The sequence below is a fragment of the Fusarium flagelliforme genome (assembly GCF_020744385.1).
Source record: "Fusarium flagelliforme strain FIESC 12 MPI-CAGE-AA-0113 chromosome Unknown B0J16scaffold_6, whole genome shotgun sequence".
NCBI classification, from domain to species: domain Eukaryota; kingdom Fungi; phylum Ascomycota; class Sordariomycetes; order Hypocreales; family Nectriaceae; genus Fusarium; species Fusarium flagelliforme.
Window position 1 is genome coordinate 2,700,936 of NW_025763508.1, and position 21,328 is coordinate 2,722,263.

A 21,328-nucleotide genomic window follows, 5' to 3' on the forward strand; every position below is an offset into this window, starting at 1 on the left:
GTCCTACTGGGCAGTAGTTTCAGATTCCGCCTGGATAGGTGGTCACTCTTCAATTGTCTGTCTTCATAATCACATCTCAAAGTAACACAGCTTCGATCCTTAAACAATACATCTTAATCAATCCAACTAACGTACAAATGACAACTTTTTTTTCTTTTTGAGTTTTTTTCGAGGAGTAGGGACTGAAGCAAACAGACAAAACAACACAATAATACAAATGAAAACACCCTCTTAGGTCGCCACCCGTTTAGTAAGGTCCATTCTTGGGGGCATCGTCAACCGGCACATCCTTTGGCTCGGCATCATCCGGTGTCGTTACCTCCGCCTCGGAGGACCTTTCGCCTTCGACCTCAACTTCTTTAAGCCGCGTCTTGGCTTCCCTGGTCCGCCTTTGAGCCATCATCCATTGGTCTTTTCTTTCTTTTTTTCTTGCAATTCTCAAAGCAGCGCCTGAAAGGGGTGCCTGACTTCTCCGTTAGCTTCATTTTCCCCGTGAGGCCGTGGCTTCTTGATACTCACCTCATCAACCTCTTGGGCCTTATCCTTACCATCCTCCACACCCTCCTCGATACCCTCCTCGATACCCTCCTCAGTGACTTCTTCCATGCCTTCCTCCTCAACCTCATTGACGACTTCTTCAGCCTCTTCCACATCCTCCCACTGCGCCAGTTCGTCCTTCAAACCCGCCGCAAAGGCATCGTCAAGCTGTTCGTCGCTCAGTTCCTGATCACGCATCTTATTTTTCATGGTCTCCAAACTGTTCGGACGCTGACTCGCAAAGATCTGACGGTCAATGGCTTGCTCCAGTTCCTCTTCTGTCATGAGGGTATCGGACGTCTCGTTGGAATCGGGCAGCCGATAATCGATGTCTTTCTGCTGTTCAACCTTGGCCGTGTGTGGGAAACCCCAGTACAAAGTATTGGATGTTGACTTGGTTTCTGACGTTATCGACTCAGTTTCAGACTTTGTTTGTTTAGATTCAGCCGTGTCTCCAGTCCTCCGCGCGAAGCTTGGCTCAATATCTCTCTCGAAATTGACCGAATCCAGCTTTGCTTCGATCTGGTTGTAGTTTCTGGACCTGGCTTCCTCCTCGACTTCCTGCTGCCTCCTCCAGCACCAATCCAGCATATCAAAGTAAGGCTTGAATTCTTCACGGGAGATGTACTTTAAACATCCCGATTGGCGATCCATAAAGTGAACCGTCTCTTCTGCCTCGGCAATTGGAAGATGCTCTTGACTCGCTATGATGGAAGCGGCGAGTTTGACGCTTCGCGTTTCCATCGACGGTTTCTCGACCAGTTTGTGCCTGACATAGACGTCTCTACAAGGGATTCGTAATCTCTTGTTTTCTAATCAGTTGAGATCAAATGCTGGGCTGCAAGAACACTCACTCTCAAATACCGTATTGTGGAGGAAGCAGGGACTGCGACAGGCCCTTTAGCAGATGGGCTCATCAACTTTGATAGGTCCAACGTATCCTGGGATTCTCGGGATAACAATCTCAGCCAATCATGACGAGAAGAGTCGATGAGACCTTGGATAGTTTGCATGCTCACACGTCCTGGGAATGTTAGGATCCATCTCTCTACCCTGCTTATGATTTGAATTGGGTCATACCCTGCAAAGAATTAGCTTTGGAGAATTCCGGACGTTGAAAAGATGACTTACTGTCCAATCCTGTGAGACCATCAAGTTAGTCGTCTTTTTTCTATCGTCTCGGAAGCAGAAAAACTTACCGTATCTGAGAACCGTAAACCATGCCTGGTACCAAACGGAATGTACCCAAGCAACGAATATAAACCCGCGTGCCAATCTTTCCTGAAACTCTTACTTGCTGCCATATAGTTCTCATAACCTGCTGGGGTAAAGCTAGCAATGTTCTGGTTCATTGTCCACAGTTCCCTGATCTCCTCGTACATCTTTTTAGCCCAGAACTCTTTGCTCTCTTCGGGAGTAAGAACGGAGGGTTCTTCGCTTGGTCGGTAAAAGGTATCGTCTTGAATGGCCAAGTTTGCTGTTGGTTCTGCTGTTGGTTTTGCTGCCGCTCTTGCTGCCCTTGTTATTTCTCTTGCTTCTAGTGCTGCTGCTCTTGCTTCTGATTGTGCTTTTCTTGCTGCTCTTGCTTTTGCTATCGCATTTGCTTTTGCTGCTGCATTTGTTAATGCATTTGTTTTTGCTGCTGCATTTATTGTAGATGTTGCTGCTGCTCTTGCCTCGTTTGCTGCTCCTGTTATTTTTGCTGCTGCTGCTGCTGCTGCTTTTGTTCTTCTTTCTGCTTTTGCTTTTGCTGCTACGTTTGCTTTTTCTTCTTCTTTTGCTCTTCTTTCTGCTTTTGCTTTTGCTGCTACGTTTGCTTTTTCTTCTTCTTTTGCTCTTCTTTCTGCTTTTGCTTCTGCTGCTGCATTTTCTTTTGCTATTTCTCTTTCTTTTGCTTTCTCTTTTGCTTTCTCTTTTGCTTCTGTTTGTATTACTATTAATTCATGTCTCTCTGCATTTAATTGCTGAATTCTTTTAGTTGCTTCTGAGCGTTCTTTCTCTCCTGTTGTTGCTTTTGTTTGTTTTGCTTTTACTACTTCTCGCTCTAGTTCTTGTATTCTTTTGGCCCTTGTTGAGATATCGCTGTTTTCTGTTCCTTCAGTTGTTGATACAGCACGTATGGAACGGATTCGCGACGCGGTATTCCATAATGCAATGTGAGGGCGCAAAGGCCCAGTTGGCCGTAGGAGTCTGAGTCTGTACATGATGGTCGTCATGCGACAACAAAGGCTTTGGGAAAAGAGGAAAGAAAATTTGGTGCCAGAGGAAATTGTGCTTATCGATAAGCACTTGGAATGATAGCGGGGCACTTTTTGAAGATAGGAACTCTGTTGCGCTTCTTGTGATGGCAATATACCTGTCAAAACTTCAAATTCAATTGTTCCTGTCGAATTGTAAGCGATGTTCTTTTCTTTTCTTTTTTCTTCTTCTTGATACTCTGTCTCAGTTGGTTGGACCACCTGTTGCTGGGGTAAATGATCTTCAATCAGTGCCCTTATCATTTCGCACTAAACCCAAATGCGGCCCAACAGGGTGCCGGAAGAACTGTCCGCCGAGAGCTGAAGAGACAGAATGAGCTGGTCACTTACCTCGAGCTTTGACCCGCTTTTAGGCTGCCTTATTTTGGCGCCCTAAAAGCTGCCATCTGCTGTTACCTGGTTCAGACCATATCAAAAGAATGAAGCAATAAATCACACCAAATAGCTATCGATTACCCTCTTCACTTCATTTCAGCTGTAGCACTCTCAAACGCCACCTTCAATGTAGTTTCCCCACGAATAACATCAACATCACTCGGTTTAGAAAGATCCTTCTCAGCGATACCCCCGGGCAAAAAACTTCTCGTCATCTCAACCCATTCATCAACAATCTGCGGCGCAAATATCTGGCCGAAGAAGCCTTTTAGTTCATCTTTCTCAACTGCCTTGACTTGAACATCCTTCTTCAGAACCTGTGAAAATGTCTCTTGCACGTCCAATGGAGTGTATGGCTGAGGACCATGAAGTTCACAGACATACGGTTTCTTGGGAGGTTTCCAATCGCGAATGGCCTGCTCAGCTAAGGCTTGACCGATATCTTTGACTGCAACCATGGCGACTTTGAAGTCCAAGGGTGTGATTGTTGAGTAGAAGAATGGCTCTGGTGCTTTCAGTGTCTCGAGGGACATGGTCCAGTTCTCCATGAAGTACGCGGCTCTTATGAAGATGATCTCGGGGGTGTTGGTTGCCTGAAGGATCTCTTCAGAGATGTGATTTGTCTTAAGTTCTCCCTAGTAAAGTTAGATATGGACGCTCATTCATCCACGCGGGTACTTGCCACGCCTTTAGCAAACTCTGCACCCAGGCTTGACAATAAAACAAGTCTCTTCACCGTGCCAGAATTCTCTATAGCATTCTTTATGTTGTTTGAGATCAGACGCGAGTGCGCGACGATATCGCGTCCGTCGTAAGCGGGCGGGAGAACCATGATGACCGCGTTCGACTTGGTGAAGTTTAGGGTAGACGCGTCGGCAACATCACCTTGAACGGCCGTGAAGTTTCCAGCGGAACGGAATTCATTGGGGACTTTTTTAAGATCTCGATAGAGACCTTGTATTTGAATTGTAGTATCTTGTGATAGTAGCCAGCGTATTGCTGCTGTGCTGGTCTTGTTACTAGCTGGAACAAGGGTGACTCTCATTTGGACAGTCGTACGGAAGTAGTGGTAATGGAACAATTGCAGGAATAAAATCACATCAATTCCTGTCCTTCAAAATCGATTCAATGAACGACAGAATTCCCCTTCCCCGCACACGATTAAGCTTATTGATAGACATGCAAATCTTCATGCCTCTCCTCGAGACCAAAGCGCACAGTCGTGAATATCCTCACACGATGTCAGTGGCTTAATCATGACGTCACTAATCATCAGAGCCAGCACCAAAGAATTCTCAGCCCAGTCAGCAGCTTCCAGTTTCCATGAAGAGTCCGAGCGGAGCTGTCGGCAGTTATTCCGCCAAGACAAGAAAATCTCAACACCAAACCAGAATTCTCGTGATACGGTCAGAAGAATTTTCACCTCGAAACGTTACTTTGATGCAGGGGCTTCTCCACTGAAATAGGCAGCGACATAAACTCAACAATGAATGGATATTTACCCCGTGGCTCCGCTGGAATGAATCCCCATGGAGTACAGCACCGAGAGTTTGGCCGACTGGGACTGGAGAAGGAAGAGAATAATTCGGATGAAGAATTTGGTTCAGATTATTCGCATCAATGGGATATCATCTGTGCGATAAAGTCAAAGTTTGCAGTTAAAGTACACGAAAACCTGTCATGTTGATGGTCATTAATCACGGTCAAGAAGTAATTAATCTCACTGAGTGACAGCAGAAGAGCGCAATTGTACCAGCATTTCAGCAAATAATGATCATGCAACAAACACTGCAGCAAAAACACCTCAACGTTGCATCGATATTATGTAACTGAATTAACCATAACAAGACCCGGCAATAAAAAATTGGGAATCATGTCATCGGGAATTAATATCGTGATTCCCAGAGAGGCTCTGCGGCAGACGGAAGCTGCGATCCACTGTGAAACTTGGCCCTTGGCACATGCGAACAGGAAAAAAGGAAAGACGAAAAACCCCAACGTGGAGAGCCCCGACTTTGACAAATGTCGCGTGCGTCAGAAAAGAAAAATTGGAGAGAGGGTCAGTGGGTAATTGGTATGCTTATTTTCTCACTGGGAAGCGTGGGAGAACTGCTGATCATCCATTGCCTGTGGTGTCTGACTCTACAGTGCACTCCAGGCCAAGAAAAAGCCCAGTGTTCAGCTTTCGGGTGCCCAGCTGCCGAGACGGGATGTCTTCACCTTGGCATCTTGGCCATCGGTCTTCCAAGTAACCACCAGCTACCAGAGAAAATCCTTTTACAAAGAGACCTGAACCATCAGGGGAACAAGCCTGGGATAAAACTTTCAAGGTTGCAGCTATGACGCAATGAGATCACCAGGGAATAAGCAGGCCTTAGTCAGTGACTGACCTCCCCAGCTAACGAGAGAAATATTTGATGAAGCCATGTCATTGTGGAACCAAAGAATTGTGCTGCCTGGAAAGATGGGACTTTTTTCTCGCTTTGGCCGATTGGATTGACCGTCTTTTAGTAATAGCACGAGTATGTACAGTACATGCAGTTATTGAGTGCTTGTGCCTGTTGGTGCAATTGATGTCTGCTTGGTGAGATGTTTCCTTTCTTAAGAATCCATACGTCATCAATCATGACTCGGCCGGGTGTAGAATCTTCAGACGTTGGAGAGATGCACCCCAGGCTTTCGATCAGCGGGCGTTGGCTGCGTGATGAAATAATTACAGTCGCCAAGCTTGTCCACTCTTGGTAATCTGCAGTCACATCTGTAGCCTCCAGTATGGTCCATCTCACCCTTGACCGTTGATCTTCTTATGTCCTCCGGATAGAACGGCATATTCTTCATCCACACACATGCAAAACCCCACGCCATTCCGGGGTATGATTCTTTGTTTCGAGGATGATGTCAAGAGTGGATATCCTTTATTCTTTGAGTGTCTGGGTGCTGTAAATGTTGTAGGATGCTGGTTGATCCCCCAGCTTTTAAATATGTTCCCCATCCCCAGATCAAACAACCTTAATACCGCTATCACTTAATTCCTCCTCCTCGGTATAGCTTGCCAAAATGCCGACTCACTTCTCAGATGACCCTCCACAGGTCATAAACCAATCCGACCTCCACGTCGCAAACTCTCGTCTCGAACAACACAACCTCGAAGGCTCAACAGACCACAGCGACCACGAACACAATGCCAACCGCATGGAAAAGATCGGCACGTACGATAAATACGAAATCACAGAAGATGACTGCTACGATGAACTAGGCTACTCCTTCCCCAAGTGGAAGAAGTGGTACATCCTCACCGTCGTTTTCTGGGTACAAGTCTCCATGAACTTTAATACTTCACTCTACTCAAATGCTATTCCTGGTATTTCTGAAGAGTTTGGTGTTAGTGCTCAAGCCGCAAGATGTGGTGCTATGATCTTTCTTGTGCTGTATGCTTTTGGCTGTGAGCTTTGGGCGCCTTGGTCTGAGGAGTTTGGGAGATGGCCTATTATGCAGGCTTCTCTGTTTCTGGTGAATATATTCCAGCTTCCTGTTGCACTGGCACCAAACTTTGCTTCTATCATGGTAGGTCGTGCGCTGGGTGGTTTGTCTTCTGCTGGTGGTTCCGTCACGCTTGGTATGATCGCCGATATGTGGGAGTCAGACAACCAGCAGTACGCCGTCGCATACGTCGTCTTCTCCTCCGTCGGTGGTTCAGTGCTTGGTCCTATCGTCGGTGGTTTCTGCGAGCAGTACCTCGCATGGCGCTGGTCGATCTGGATCCAGCTCATCCTTGGTGGTTTCGTGCAAATCGTGCACTTCCTCACTGTGCCTGAGACACGCAGCACGATCTTGATGAACCGCATTGCCAAGAAGCGCAGAAAGGAGACCAACGCCAACTTCTGGGGTCCCGATGAACTGGTCCCCTTCCGCGAGCGCTTCTCCGCCAAGGAGATCCTCATCACCTGGACTCGTCCCTTCAAGATGTTTCTCACCGAGCCCATCGTGCTTGTTCTCTCTCTCCTCTCCGGTTTCTCCGACGCTCTGATCTTCATGTTTATCCAATCCTTTGCTCTTGTATACGGACAATGGGACTTTGATGCTGTGCAGATTGGTCTTACCTTCTGTGCTATCGGAGTAGGATATGTTATCGCCTGGTTGCTGTTCATTCCTTCTATCAAGAAGAACATCAAGGAGCGAAGAGAGAAGCCTGATGATGAGCGTGCTCAGTATGAGTCGCGACTGTGGTTCTTGCTTTGGACTGCGCCGTGTTTGCCTATTGGTCTTATTGGATTTGCTTGGACGATTCAGGGTCCTCCTATTCATTGGATTGGATCCATGATCTTTGCTGCGATTGTTGGTATTGCCAATTATGCTATTTACATGGCTACCATTGATTACATGATCTGTGCTTGTAAGTACACTTCTCACCGCGAAGAGGACTATTCACTAACATATTTCAGACGGACCTTACTCTGCTTCTGCCACTGGTGGTAACGGCTGGGCCCGAGATTTCCTCGCTGGTGTTCTCACCCTCCCCGCCATTCCCTTCTTCAGCAACATCGGCGCCTCATCCGGCAAGAACTTGGAATACGCCGCCACCATCCTATTCTGTATTTCTTTCATTCTCGTCGTCGCGGTTTACGTGATCTACTGGAAGGGTCCCGCCCTTCGAGCTCGTTCACCCTTCGCTCAGCGTCTGGCCGGTGAGCGCAAGGATAACGTTGAACAAGGCCGTCGTGGCAGTGTTGCTTATGATGCTCGAAGAAGGAGCTCCGCTGGTACTGTTGAAGATGCTGAGAACCCACCCGTCGCAGCACGACCTACTCCCGGTGCGCGACAGTACAGCAACTCCAATCGCTTCTTTGGTGAGAGCCGTGTTACGCCTCGTGGAACCCCTCGAGGTACACCCTCTGCCAGCCGTCGCGCCAGCGCGGCCAATATCCACCGACACCATTAGAGGGTTATGGAGTATGGAAGGAATACTATGTGTTAATAACTAAAGCCGTTCGAAAGAGTGCGGATTTTGTGGAGGATGTTGGGAAGTCTAGATGATACCCTGTTTGAAGGAGTTGGATGATGAGATGCACATATGTAATCTTAAGTAAATTATACGAATAATGATCAATCAATTCCTCAAACTCATGTCAATTTAGCGTTTAAACAATACAGAACCTCCAATTAATGCCCACCCTTCCCATGTCCCTTTCCACTTAAATGCTCCGCCAATCTCAACGAAAGCGCAGCCAAGGTCAAAGAAGGATTCGCCTCTGGACTGACCGGCATAACCGACATATCACAAACCCAAAGATTATCCAAGCCCTTGACCTTTAGATCCGTGTCAACAACGCCTTTTCCTTTCGGTCCATCCATTCTCATGGTTCCGCACTCATGAGAGAATACGCCGAAGCCTAGATGCTGAGGTCGTAAGCCAGGATCGGGACAAGCGCTGTGCTCGGATCCAGCTGTGGGCTTCATGTAGATGAACGCGTCGCGAACGGAACGGATGATATCTTCCATCGCGCATTGAACTTCAGGTTTGATGGGTGCGCGACGGATGTCCAGGACTGGATCAAGACCTGGGGTGTTCAGCACGGAATTCTCTTCATCGAGTTTACCGACGAATTCGAATAAGACGCAAATGGTGTCGAAATTCTCTGCTTCATCAGATGCATCCTTAGTAGGATTCATGATCGTGCCGTCCTTGCGGTAAAAATGTGTAGTGTTGAGTGTCGCGGAACTACCAGCGAGGAAGAAATTGGCGTTGATGGTCACCGTGAGGAGACATTCTTCACCGCCAACCTTCAGATGCGTCTTGAGATTGAGTGGCTTCTCGGTGATTTGACCGTCTTTCTGCTTGGCGAAGCGGACGAAGCAGATGTTGTGGTCGATGATACCCTTGCCGACCAGTGGATTGAGGTGCTGAAGACCACTGTTCAAAGCAATAGATGCAGTACCAATTGTCCCAGCAGCGAGGATGACCTTGGCTTTTCCAACATCAAGTTCCTTGATGGTACCGCATGTTTTATCTCTAATCTTGAGTGCATGGACTCTCTTGTGGCTATGTCTTCTTCATCAGCACAGACCTTGTAACTGGTAGATGGACTTACAAAGTATTGCTAGCAGAATGCTGAACGGCAATGACCTCCGTGTTGAGCAAAACAGACAAATACTGATCATTCGCATACATCCGATTGATAATCGACAATGTAGTACTGTATGCGCCCTGCGCAAACTTGTACGGCGCTGGAGCGTTGAACTGCGCTGCGACAGGCATGATGGTGAACTTGGACCCAGCGATAGCATTGCTGAGCTTCTCATTCACCTGCCCAATTTCCTTGGCACTGACTTCATGCGCACCGTCACCTTCAGGATATATCCCATCTCTAGGATCATCATCCGTCAAATACCGAAAAGTAGTTTCATACCCCTTCCCCTCCTTAAGGTACTCCACAACCTCCGGCGCAAAATAAATATTCAGCGTCTCATTGCCCACCTCGGGGATCCACGTCCCCCAAAGGTTTGATCGTCCACCAACGCAGTACACAGGACCGCCGACATAGCTATCAGAGCGGTCTGTGAGTTGTACTTTTGCTTTGACGGCGTCGTAGACACGTTCGTTGCCTTCGGGGGAGTTACTTGCGCCGCGATTGTAGTAGGGACGGGAAGTGTTGAGGACGTGGGTTGAGAATATTACGCCGCCGCGTTCGATGAGGAGGACTTTTTTGTTTTTGGATGCGAGGGTTTCGGCGAGGGGACCGCCGCCGAAACCGGATCCTACGATTATGTAGTCGTAGGAGTTTAGCTTGGCGAGGAGGCAGACTATGTCTGTGTCAAGATGGAGAAGGTGATCCATTTTGAGATTCGGTGAAGAAGAGGATGTAAATATTTGCTTTTCTTTGCTTTACTTTGCTTTGCTTGTGGTTGATCTGTTGAGGCTTTGTCAAGATGTGAGAAATTGGCGGCATGAACAACGATATATATATCCTTTTCATTTTGAAGCATAGCTCGGTTGACTTACGAAGCAATCATAAATGTAACTACAGAGACACTACATGATACTGGACCAAACCTATATGCCGATACTATCTCTTCACGATCTATGTTCAACAACGCGAGCACTGCAGGTCTTTGAGTAGCTGACCACGACACATGTAGTGAGTTGAACTGACCTTTGACTCGAACGGCATAATCAGTTCACGATAGATAGATGTAGCATGCCGCGAAATCGAGGTGGTAAAGTTATTGTGCCGTCACTCGATCATACGATATGTGCTTGTCTGGAGGGATTTTGTTAGACCCAATGCTGTCGGCAGATGAGTTTAGATATCACGTCGGCATTGGCCATTGTTGAACTGCATACGTTTCCTTGCATATCGGCTTACTGGCCATGCATATCAGATTCACAAGATAGGTACGCCATTACATAGCAGGAATATGGAGATACAGTATAGTGGCACTGGTTGTGATCTAAGCACAGAGACACAGCAGAAGCAATGGTGCTAAACACAGTGATGAACATCAAAGTATGCTAGTTGAAACACAATGCTGAACGAGATGCTAACTCACAACCAGTCTGAAAGCATGTATACAATCTGAAAATGCAACCTAGCCAATTTTAACCCACCAACAATTTCTCAACCGTACAAACGACCGAGATTAAAGCAAATGAACTTTTCAACGCCTCTTCCAAAAGAAAACAAGAATCAAAACATTATACATCAACTTCAAACTCCCCGCAACAATAAACGCAAGCCAAAACTTATCCAACCCAGCAAACAACCCAGTGACATACAATCCGAGACAACTACCAATCGTCTTGACAATATTAACAACACCCATAGCAGAAGTCCGTTCATGGTCCAAAACACCAGCTGAAATGAACGCTTGACGAGGCGCATTATCAATTTCGCGCGTGACGATGCGAAAGATAAAAATGATGAGCGCAACGTACTTATTGCCTGGGACAGAGACCATAAGGAGGGAGATGGAGTTTATCGTGTGGCATACTACCATGGTTTGGACTTGGCCGATGGAGCGCGAGAGGGGGGATGATGCGAGGTTTAAGACGGACGAGATTATGCCTGCTGTGAATGTTGCGGACCCGAGTGCTCCTTCGGGCATGTTGTACTCGCGTTTGAAAAAATATGTCATCCATGAGATTTGCGCGAGACCCGAACCGACAAAGTCCAAACCCATTGCGAGAGAAAGCTTCCACATAAAATTAAATGATTCAGGTGTGAAGAGGCGCTTTTCTTGGACTTCCAGCACGACTTGTACTTGACTCTCAGGATTCTGAACGTCATTGATAGCATTGACTGCTCCATAGTCGGGAATAATCTCAGTCAAGAGAGGTGCATCCTCTTGACTGAGACCAGACTGCGGTGTAGCGCAATGTTCCTTCTGCTCAGCAACATGCTCAACATCCGCACTGAGAAACAAAGAACAGATCAACTTAATGATGCCAATGGCTGCGTAAGCGAGAAATATCACGCGATGGCATGATAGTTTGTCCAAGCCGGCGTCTTCGAGGGCGTTGATGACCCAACCGGTGAGGAGGTTGCTTGCTGCTGTGCCAAACATGCCTAGCATGGACCACCAGGCGAACATGTCGTTGCATGTGTGGGGTGTGCTGAGGCGAGCGATTGCTGATTCTTCTATGGCTTTGAAGGGATCAATTTCGTTTGCGCTGGTCAGTCAGTGAATATTCATCCAGTAAAAGTGAACAAGTGAAAGATGAGAATGACATCTTACTCCCAAACTGAAAGCAAAGAGTAAAGTGAGATGAAAAACATACCTCGGATTAATAACAGCAACAATACTAGCAGCCAACAATCCCCAAAAATTCTCAACCCAAGCAAAAGCCACTCCTCCGACAAACATCAAAAGCGCACCCACAGCAGCCGTCCATCTCACACCAACACGATCACCAACCCAAGTGAGGACAAAGCTAATAGCAAGATCACCCACGAGCGTCAGCGTCATGAAAAGTCCAATCTGGGTATCATGGAAGCCCAGCGCATTGAGATAGAGTGCAAGAACAAGTGTTGTGCCGCCATAGCCTAATAGACGGATGAAGCGGAGGAGGATCAGGATTTTTAGGTCTCTGTGGGAGTGCCAGAGGACGTCGGCGCCGATGGTGGAGAGGATGCTTGTTGAGGGTTTCCAGCCTGCCATTGTGAAGCCCGGGGAGAAGGAAATAGAAGGGGATAGAGAAGAGCAGTTGGAAAGGCTTCCAGAAGCCGGGTATGTACAAGAAATAGAACGATACCAATTCCCTTGCAAGTTCCCACCTGAGGATCAACCGCTAGAAATACCAATTCCCATATTTAAGCAGAAAATTTCCTCATCAGATCGTAAGATCCAACCCAACCTCGATCACCTCTCCTATTGGGTATATCGAGGGAAAAGGTGGGTTTTAACAGGTGTAATTGGTGGACGAGAACCCACGTGTAGTAGCTACTAGTCATGTATAATCGCGCGCAGACTTCACTTTCCGCCACGGAGGGCGCGCACGGTCAAGTATAGACCGAATGTACAGTGGAGTACAGTAAATGTGTGTGCTAGATCATGCGGTCAAGACAAGGGCCGCGTTTACTAAATCTCTGGTCCAGGTACAAGTAACTTCACTGTCTAAAACAAGCAAAACCGACAGCTGACACAGACGAATGATGTTCCAAATCTGGTCTCTGTGTGCTTGCAACACCTCTCTCTTTGGCTAGGACTGAGCGCTACGGCAGAGCAAGTCATACATGACACAGCGGCACGTCGAGTCAAGCGGCTCAAAAACCTATCTCTGAGGAAACAGAAGAACCTGTCTGTCTCGGTTTGCTCTTACGGACGCGCCCATATCTTCTCCCGCAATGGCATTTCTACAATATCATTGTCCTGCACCTTGCGCCATGCCTCGTATTCAGCAAACCGCTTCTCAGCATACCCCGCGTAGTCAAAGTCGATAGTTCCGGTCGCTGTCTCAGCCTGAATGAGAGCGCAGAGACCCCTGCCGCGGAGACGGGTCAGTCCTGTCTGTGTAACGAATACAGCACAGTCGTGTAACTGAACTTACCAGTAAAACCCGGGAAACCCTCTGTAATCATCAACCTGGCGCATGAGCTTCTCCACTTCGGCATCAGTGACAGTCGGCAGATCTGCTGTCTCTTTCGTCCCATTACAGGTGGTGTCCCGACGGACTTCGGCGTGGGTCTTGAGATACTCGCGAATAAAGGCCCTTCGGATTGACGTGCTTGGCAGTTTGTCGTAGTCGCACTCAAAACCAGTCCACTCGGCGAAATGATTCGCGAGTTCAAACGCCCGAGGGCAGTAGGTGGCATGTCTGTCACACATAGCCCATGGTTACTTCGCGTTCGACAGACCAAAGGAGAGTGTCACTTACTCGTAATCTATGAAGCGTACTGTCGCGACATCTGTAGCCCCGTTCACAGCGCCCATGCCATCAGCCGACTCTTGTACAATGATGTTGCCGCACAAAAGGTCACCGTGGCCAAGCACCTGAAGTTCACAAATTAGCACGCAACGAGAGCAAGATATGCAACGACGTACCAAGGGCTCCGGCATAACATCAGTGGGCAACAGTTTGTCGGTTAGGTACTGGAACTTTTCCTGCAGTCCCTCAATCTCGTCTCTTGACCGCTTCTCACCGTTGGAGATGGCCTTCAACCACTTTCTGGCTGTAGACCAAACACTTGGTTCATAGTGCAGCTCTTTTCGAGCACCTTGGAGGTCAACAGGCTGAAGCAACGCGTGCCACCTCGCCAACTCCCTTGCCACTCCACGGAAAATTTCTGTCTTAGACATATCGCCTTCAGAGCAGACCCTCCCAGGAATAAACTGGTACCCATGTCCATTCTTGAAGCGAACCAGCGGCCAGGACGAAAGACCGTGTTGAGCCAGGAGCTTGTGTACCCAGAGCTCCTCTTTTTGTTGGGGTTAGACATGGCAGTCAAAGAAGGGAAGTTCCAGACGAGAAAAAAGGAAACGTACTGTTACGATCAATCGTGATGTCAGTGCCATCACCGTAGACCTTGACTAGCACAGCATTCGCCTGATTGGTGACCTTGAACAACTGTCAAATGTTAGTATGAGACAAGACGCGTGGGGGCAGAAGTCTTACGCCATTTGTTGTTCCTTGAGCGAGAGCTTGGACATGCGGATCAATGTCTGCTTCGTCAGCAGCGGGGAAAAGGTAGGGAATAAGCGGTAGGATAGATGCATTCGGATCGGAGGAGTCAAAGACACAGTCTAGGAACGGGATCTCCATCTTTAGGTCAGCGAGTAAGAATAGCAGAGGATGAAGAGGGAATAACGAGAGAAATGATGGCTGGTTAATGTAGCCACAGAGTAAGACCGGGGCTTTCTTTCCCTTGACGCGGAGCTGAAATCCAATAATGGGAAAGATCCCCTCGGGGCTAAATTCGCTCTTTCCACTGCACAATCCGTTAGTGTAACACACTTCAGCTGCTGTAGACTCATTCCTCACTGGTAATTGGACGGGAAATAAGACACCGCTATTTATTTTAGGGTGGCACGGACGCGGGCCGATATCTGCTAGACTAGTGAATTGATATATGATCTCAATATTATGTAGCTTACCATTGAAGATCTTTTGATGATCTACGACAAGGTTCGAATTGAGTTAGATGGTCTCAGTTAGGCGGGGAGTTTCCTTCACCGGCGCCGTAAAACCGGATTTTCTCCTGGTATCGAACCTAATGCACGCCACGATGATCAAACCCGGCACTAGATAGATCCTCATCATCATTGCGTGTAACGATCTTGATTACACGGCAGAGCTTCCAATAGTAAGCCACAGTTGATCAGCAGGGAAAGAGACAACTCTAGATTTCAGCTTGTTGAACAAGAAAATGTTTGTCAAAGTCAATCAAATACGGAAAAGTCCAGAGATCTATATAAGAACGTATAGACACGCGACCACCTTCTCGATCAAAACAACCAATCTATCTATCTGGTAACACAACAGCAACATGGCATCCTCAAACAGTCTTCTCTACAAAAACTTCCAAAAACACCCCGCCGCTCTCATCGAATCGACTGAAGGCATTTATCTCAACACCAGTGATGGCCGTCGCATTCTCGATGCAACCAGCGGAGCAGCCGTCGCCTGTCTAGGCTACAACAACAAGGATGTCCAACAAGCTGTCGTTGAGCAGCTGGTTAACGTTCCTTATTGTCATCCCGGCTTTTACAAGACCAAGGCAGCGGAGGATCTTGCTGATTTCCTGGTTGACTCGACGGGTGGCTTGATGAGTAAGGCAGTTTTGTGTGGATCTGGTAAGTTTATATATAAAGTTTGATGATGGCTTGACTAACGATCTGTAGGTTCTGAAGCAGTTGAAGTGGCGCTTAAGCTTGCCAAGACTCACTTCTCGCATCTTGCTATTCCGCAGACTGAGCGGAGTCACTTCATTGCGCGTGTAGGCGCATGGCATGGCGCGACGCTGGGTGCTTTGACACTGGGTGACTTCAAAGTCCGAAAGGATCCTTTCGTCCAGCTGATTTCGCAGAATTCATCCCGGGTTTCGGCTTGCAGCGCATATCGCGGTCAGAAGGGTGGCGAGGATGATGATGCGTATGTCAAGCGATTAGCTCAGGAGCTTGATGCAGAGTTCCAGAGGATTGGTCCTGAGAAGGTTTGCGCTTTTGTAGCGGAGACCGTTGGCGGAAGTGTAAGTTCTCCAGTGGCTTCTTGAGATGGTACATGACTGACTTTGACAGGCGAGTGGATGCGCAATGCCGGTAAAAGGCTATTTCCCAGCCATGAAAGCCGTGTGCGAGAAGTACAACGCCCTTCTCATCCTCGACGAAGTAATGTGTGGAATGGGCCGCACAGGTACTCTCCACGCCTGGGAACAAGAAGACGTCGTCCCAGATATTCTCGTTGTCGGCAAAGGTCTTGGCGCAGGCTACGCCCCCGTCTCAGCGGTTCTAGTCAACGCCACCCTCGTCGAATCTTTCCAGAAGTCAGGCAAAGGCTTCGCTCACGGCCAAACATACATGGCCCATCCTCAAGCCGCAGCCGCAGGATTAAAGGTCCAACAAATCATCCGCGACGAGAATCTCCTTCCTCACGTGCGGGACATTGGCGAGTATCTCGGCACGAAACTCAAGGAACGTCTCCTACCTATGCCATACGTCGGTGATATCCGCGGCAGAGGACTGTTCTGGGCCGTTGAGTTCGTGACTAACAAAACCACCAAAACACCCTTCCCCTACAGTTTGGGTTTGAACAGCATGCTTCACTCACGTGGAATGAGCGCTGGTTACGAGATTGCTCTGTTCAATGCCAACGGTGGGTATGACGGGTACAGTGGTGATCACTTTTTGATCTGTCCGCCTTTTATTGTGACGAAGGATGATGTGGATGATATTGTTGAGCGGACTGCGAGGGTTGTGGAGGATACGTTCAAGGAGTTGATGGGGTCGGCTGTTTGGGAGAAGGTTACCGTGCAGATGGAGATTGATGGCCCGCGTGCGATGAATGGTAGTGCTCAGATGAATGCTGTTGGTGTGGCTGCTCACTGATTCATGTATGGACTTCGGGAGCCGAAAAGTACAGAATTGATAGTTGATGTGTTAATGATTTATTATGAATGCACTGGGAAGTCCACAGTCTCTTGTTAATGATCATGTCGACCTCGTGGTTGTGTGCATAAGCGTTAATGCATATTCTTCGCTTACTTACTCCTCCTCTGTTCTTTTAGTCTGGCTACTTTTCTTATACTCAATCACTAGAACTATAATTTGTCTACCAGTAAATTTTCCGTTCTACATTCTGCATTACGCTTGCTGCTGAAATATTGACCTCAGATAGAGATATTCTTTTGGAGCGTGAGATTAAGTACTTGGTACTACTTAAATTGGCATTTCTATTACGTACTTCCTTTTTCTTGTTTGCATCCAGTGTTGAAACGTTTTTGTTGTTTACCTCTGGTGTTTTGCTCTCTTGCTGAACTTTACTGGCTACTTAAAAAGCTGAAACTATGAGATTGTTTTGATATTGGTAGCTCGAACCATGAGATTCTCCTGGGAGCGTTCTTGGACTGATCTAAACATTAAATTCTCATTGCCTTGACGGGACTGAGATAATACTGAGTTGATGGAATGGAACTGGTGAAATACTAGGTTAATAGAACAAAGTTCATATGATACTAGATTAATGAAAGAAAGCTGAGATGATACTAGGTTAACAGAACGGAACTGATATAATACTTGGTAAATAAAATGGAACTAGTCCTAAGACGATAAACTAATGACGAAAATTGTGCCAGATATGCGATGCCAGTGTACATATTCCCGGTCTGGTCACGGAGATCTACTTGCTTTCTAACATTACTTCAATCTAGGAAATTTGCCGCTACACTATTGATCACCCTATGGACGACTTTAATCAACCTGCGAATGAGTGCACATGCCCAGAGGAATCACAGTGTGTTAGTGATTCTAAACCTAGCCGTGGTATTTTTCACCTACCAGTCACTGACGATCTACTAGACCTATTCAGAGGATGACATATGGAATTCGGCCATTCATAAATTTACATGTCAGTGATAGTCACGTTGCCAACCTTTGCGAAGTCTCTCTGGCAATGCAGTATCTATCTATAGACGCAGTTCTTTCGACAGGGGAAGTTGAAATTTTTTAACAAACGTCGTATGAGACTGTCTATGTTTTATGAAGAACCTAGCCTCAAGCCAGATCTTGGTGGTTTTACAAGACGGACCGCAGATTTCCTCCTTGGTAGACTTGGATGTAATTCTTAGCCGTGTACATTATATTATATGGGGTTTATCCTGGCTTATCACACATGGACAAATGGAGATGACCATTAAGAAGATATGAGAATGCCACCCCGCTAGCCTTAGGGAAATGGCAATGGAACTACCGTTGGATTAATAAGAATTTTGCTGTGGACGGAGTACAGGATGACCATTGTCACTTTTCGTTTCTACATTAAATTATTTCAATGACCTCAGGCAATGTGGATCTGATAAAAGCTTATCCTCAGTGAGCTTAGTCTTCGTACATTCACAATAGGCTCGATAAGTTCAACCGTACATGCCAGCAACCGTCACAGGCGCGCTTCTCTTATTTTGCCTTGCCTTCTTCATACTCACATACACAAAACTTAATTCAAAGCTATTTATTTCGAACCAATCGGAAACATTGGGGACTTTGACAAGTATAAACAACACCGAAAGGTCCAAAACAGGAAGAACCACAGATCGCTTTGTGAGTCGTTCCGTCGGATTCACGTGGTTATAATACAAGAGCGTTAACGAATGACTTTAGCAGAACGACTAAAAAATAGAGATCCCAGTGATGATAATGAAATTCATGTCTTCGAGGTTAAGCACTGGCGTGTGGGCGAAGCCGAAAATTCCATTGTCCAAAACAGAGAGGCTGAGACTACATCAGAGGATATGTCCCATTCTTCATCTCGGGCACCACATTCTACCACCAGTCACAGGAGAACCATACGATTACTTCCGGTCGTGACACATTCAGATCAACCCATTCAAGAACTTCCAAGATCCAGGCCCATCGATACACTCTTCCTCCTCTCGTCAGATCAACTTCTCAGTCAGGTGCAGTAGAACGTCTTCCGCGCTTTGATCACTACAAAAAGGACGTTGAAAATAATATTCCTTGACCCTACGACTTGCCCTATATTTGGTCCCTGTTTAGACAATATTACTCGTTTTCCTCCCAACCCTAATATCCCTCCCTTCTTCACTCCTACTACTCTGCAGCAATCTCGGCATTACTTTCCTTGGAGCAACATCATGCCGTTTGCTCGTTTCCTCGATATTCTTATACATCGTGAAAGTTGCTTCGACAACTGGGAGGCCACCCCTGGCTTCCTTTCTAAGTGGTCATGGGCCGTTGAGGGGTGCGTGGAGTTGCTGGAGAGCAGTAATCGCTGGAGGACCAAGAGGGGAGAGGACCGATACATATGCCGATCTATACTAATATTAGTACTACCTCAGTATTATGTTTTCCACCAACTTCACCTCTTTCGCAACAAGATCCCATATCTCACCATCCATAAAATCATGCACAAATACTTCTCCCACTAGGCTATAGAGCTTTTCTACTTTGCTACCAGTTGGCTGAGAGTCCAGATTGGTTATTTGAGAATTGATGGACCGCAACGCAAATGGCGTACTTGCGCCTTGAACGACAAATACCTTATCGCCAACTTGAGCGCGGTCCGGCGCAAGTCCGATACTGCCGTCATCCAATACCATAAATCGCTTCCCGTCGCAATGTTTCAAAATCCACAAGGCCTGCTTGTCGTAGCTTGGTCCGTATGCAAAGCATTCTTTGAGGGGTACTCGCTCCTTTTCGTCTTTACTTGGAGTGCCAAAAGAATTATGTGCTTCTTCTGGTACTTCAACCATATCTCCATTGTATCGCCTGATATAGGTGATGACATCATTAACCGCCTTCGGATACACGACGTCGTTCATAGCCAGAGTCATGGCGAACGGGGAGAGTGACGTAACGCTATGCCATGATGTAGGGTCGTAATCGTCTTGGCTTCGAACAAAAGGAGAATTTGGAAGAAGACTTGCCCATTGGCTGATGGGAAAGTAGTCATTGCCAATATCGCAAAGTTCTCCCAATTGTCCTATCTTTCCGATACTCACTCCTCTGACGTGGAGCTGAATCGAATTCTCGTCATTCTGGGTGTATACAGAGCAGTTCCATGTATCAATGAGATGCGGATATAGTGCCTTCCAGCCCCAGAACAAATGAGGAGGTCCTTCTGGATAGCCTGAAAATGGCTTCTGCCTAGCTATTCTTGGTGCTCTGGAAGCCCAGTAAGGAGAGGACGTTGTCCAGTCCGGGACCCAGGAAGGAAGACCTTGTACCGATGATTCGCCGATAACATATGTGAGAAGATCAAGACCAATAGTTCTCAGTAATATAGTCGCGAGATCTGTATACACCTCTTTCACCGACTTGTCATAATTGGGTCGGAACTTCAGAGGCTGCTGCCGTATGTTCATTTGCTGAACTTCCTTTTCGTCAAGTTCCCACCTGATGTTTGAGAGTTCAATCGATGATCTCATCTCCTCATGCTCCCGATCAAGCAGTGGTAAGATGGCGTATAGCCTATCTCTCGGGTCTGTAGCGCCACAAAATCTCGTTTCTCTAAGGGCTTTCAACAATCTGTCGCTATATGCCAGATTAGGGATATACCTATTCCATGTAGCTGCGTAGCCGAGAGAATATGGAAGCTTCTCGACCCAACGACTGCCAAGGTTCCAATGATAAAGCTCCTTGAAGCTTTCCCATGGCACCTGGCAATTACCACAAATGACAGTAGCTCTCTGTGCGAACGTGATCTCTTGCAGTACCCACACACGGTAGAACCAAGGACGTTTAAATAAAAGATTAACAGCTTCACGTTCACCGTGTCCAGTACTCGATATCCCACCACCTGTGTTGTGAATGCCGTAGTCAGACGGCTGATCTAGTTCGCGAATAAATTCCATGGCGAGGTCGCTGGCTTCAGTACCTTTTCCAAGGAACACAAGAACTTGTGAGGCACTCTGATATATCTGAGCCATAAGATTGAGCTGATGGGTCTTTTCACTTGCCGAGGATTGGTCAATGCAAATAGAATCGATCCAAAGAATTCGTGATGAGCTTGTTTGCTTTAGACTTTTGAGCGCATCTTGACAATTTTGTGTGATAGGAAATTTGGCCGGCTCGGCAGTATTAGAGCCTTGAACCTCGACCGATGCTGTCCTGTTTGTATCGCCCCAAACGTATGAGACAGCTTCATAAGGTGGAGCGTCATGTACTGTAGCGTTGAGAAGGCGTAGGGTAAGTGGGGTATAGGCAGGACCCGGATCTAGAGAAATTAGACGGAACGAGTCATCTTGATCGAGAATTCTAGCCGAGTAAAAGTTCTCTGAGCTGGAGTCCATACCACAAGGGATATAAAGTAGAACCGTCAATAAATAAAATCACATACTTTTCTCAAAAAGTCCCTCAATTACAGGATTCGATGAAAGTAAGCAAAGCGGTGACTTTGGGCAGAACACGGCAGGGAATAAACCAAAGAAGCTTAGCAGGGAACTTTACTCAATTAGTGACTTTGAGAAGAAAAACAACCGTCATTTTGGTGG

At 47.0% G+C, this 21,328-nt stretch overlaps 8 protein-coding genes across 8 annotated transcripts; 2 read left to right on the forward strand and 6 right to left on the reverse strand.

Moving 5' to 3' along the window:
* Positions 1 to 9: 9 nt before the first annotated feature.
* Positions 10 to 2,838, reverse strand: B0J16DRAFT_347837 (uncharacterized protein). The gene is made up of 5 exons (XM_046128616.1): positions 1,737 to 2,838; positions 1,671 to 1,677; positions 1,392 to 1,564; positions 520 to 1,341; positions 10 to 463 (listed from the first exon to the last, which is right to left on the reverse strand). Exons 1-5 carry the CDS (start codon positions 2,751 to 2,753, stop codon positions 248 to 250), a joined length of 2,235 nt encoding a protein of 744 aa, XP_045980436.1. The 5' UTR covers positions 2,754 to 2,838; the 3' UTR covers positions 10 to 247.
* A 309-nt stretch (positions 2,839 to 3,147) lies between these two features.
* On the reverse strand, positions 3,148 to 4,320 carry B0J16DRAFT_178067 (uncharacterized protein). Its single transcript, XM_046122543.1, has 2 exons — positions 3,853 to 4,320; positions 3,148 to 3,805 (listed from the first exon to the last, which is right to left on the reverse strand). Exons 1-2 carry the CDS (start codon positions 4,213 to 4,215, stop codon positions 3,257 to 3,259), a joined length of 912 nt encoding a protein of 303 aa, XP_045980437.1. The 5' UTR covers positions 4,216 to 4,320; the 3' UTR covers positions 3,148 to 3,256.
* Positions 4,321 to 5,935: 1,615 nt separating this feature from the next.
* On the forward strand, positions 5,936 to 8,321 carry B0J16DRAFT_309145 (major facilitator superfamily domain-containing protein). The gene is made up of 2 exons (XM_046124899.1): positions 5,936 to 7,563; positions 7,613 to 8,321. The coding sequence occupies exons 1-2, from the start codon at positions 6,228 to 6,230 to the stop codon at positions 8,107 to 8,109; spliced, it is 1,833 nt and encodes a 610-aa protein (XP_045980438.1). The 5' UTR covers positions 5,936 to 6,227; the 3' UTR covers positions 8,110 to 8,321.
* Positions 8,322 to 8,330: 9 nt separating this feature from the next.
* Positions 8,331 to 10,005, reverse strand: B0J16DRAFT_403172 (uncharacterized protein; the record flags this gene model as incomplete). The annotated part of the gene is made up of 2 exons (XM_046132699.1): positions 8,331 to 9,210; positions 9,260 to 10,005. The coding sequence occupies 2 exons, from the start codon at positions 10,003 to 10,005 to the stop codon at positions 8,331 to 8,333; spliced, it is 1,626 nt and encodes a 541-aa protein (XP_045980439.1).
* Positions 10,006 to 10,650: 645 nt separating this feature from the next.
* Positions 10,651 to 12,442, reverse strand: B0J16DRAFT_417490 (major facilitator superfamily domain-containing protein). Its single transcript, XM_046133672.1, has 2 exons — positions 11,947 to 12,442; positions 10,651 to 11,838 (listed from the first exon to the last, which is right to left on the reverse strand). The coding sequence occupies exons 1-2, from the start codon at positions 12,324 to 12,326 to the stop codon at positions 10,827 to 10,829; spliced, it is 1,392 nt and encodes a 463-aa protein (XP_045980440.1). The 5' UTR covers positions 12,327 to 12,442; the 3' UTR covers positions 10,651 to 10,826.
* Positions 12,443 to 12,852: 410 nt separating this feature from the next.
* Positions 12,853 to 14,459, reverse strand: B0J16DRAFT_347842 (kinase-like domain-containing protein). Its single transcript, XM_046128617.1, has 6 exons — positions 14,281 to 14,459; positions 14,151 to 14,232; positions 13,710 to 14,083; positions 13,543 to 13,658; positions 13,216 to 13,482; positions 12,853 to 13,149 (listed from the first exon to the last, which is right to left on the reverse strand). Exons 1-6 carry the CDS (start codon positions 14,425 to 14,427, stop codon positions 12,984 to 12,986), a joined length of 1,152 nt encoding a protein of 383 aa, XP_045980441.1. The 5' UTR covers positions 14,428 to 14,459; the 3' UTR covers positions 12,853 to 12,983.
* A 673-nt stretch (positions 14,460 to 15,132) lies between these two features.
* B0J16DRAFT_374848 (pyridoxal phosphate-dependent transferase) lies at positions 15,133 to 16,709 on the forward strand (the record flags this gene model as incomplete). The annotated part of the gene is made up of 3 exons (XM_046130634.1): positions 15,133 to 15,458; positions 15,507 to 15,853; positions 15,903 to 16,709. The coding sequence occupies exons 1-3, from the start codon at positions 15,152 to 15,154 to the stop codon at positions 16,707 to 16,709; spliced, it is 1,461 nt and encodes a 486-aa protein (XP_045980442.1). The 5' UTR covers positions 15,133 to 15,151.
* Positions 16,710 to 18,924: 2,215 nt separating this feature from the next.
* On the reverse strand, positions 18,925 to 21,172 carry B0J16DRAFT_178105 (heterokaryon incompatibility protein-domain-containing protein). The gene has a single exon (XM_046122544.1). The coding sequence runs from the start codon at positions 21,125 to 21,127 to the stop codon at positions 19,166 to 19,168; it is 1,962 nt and encodes a 653-aa protein (XP_045980443.1). The 5' UTR covers positions 21,128 to 21,172; the 3' UTR covers positions 18,925 to 19,165.
* Positions 21,173 to 21,328: the final 156 nt, after the last annotated feature.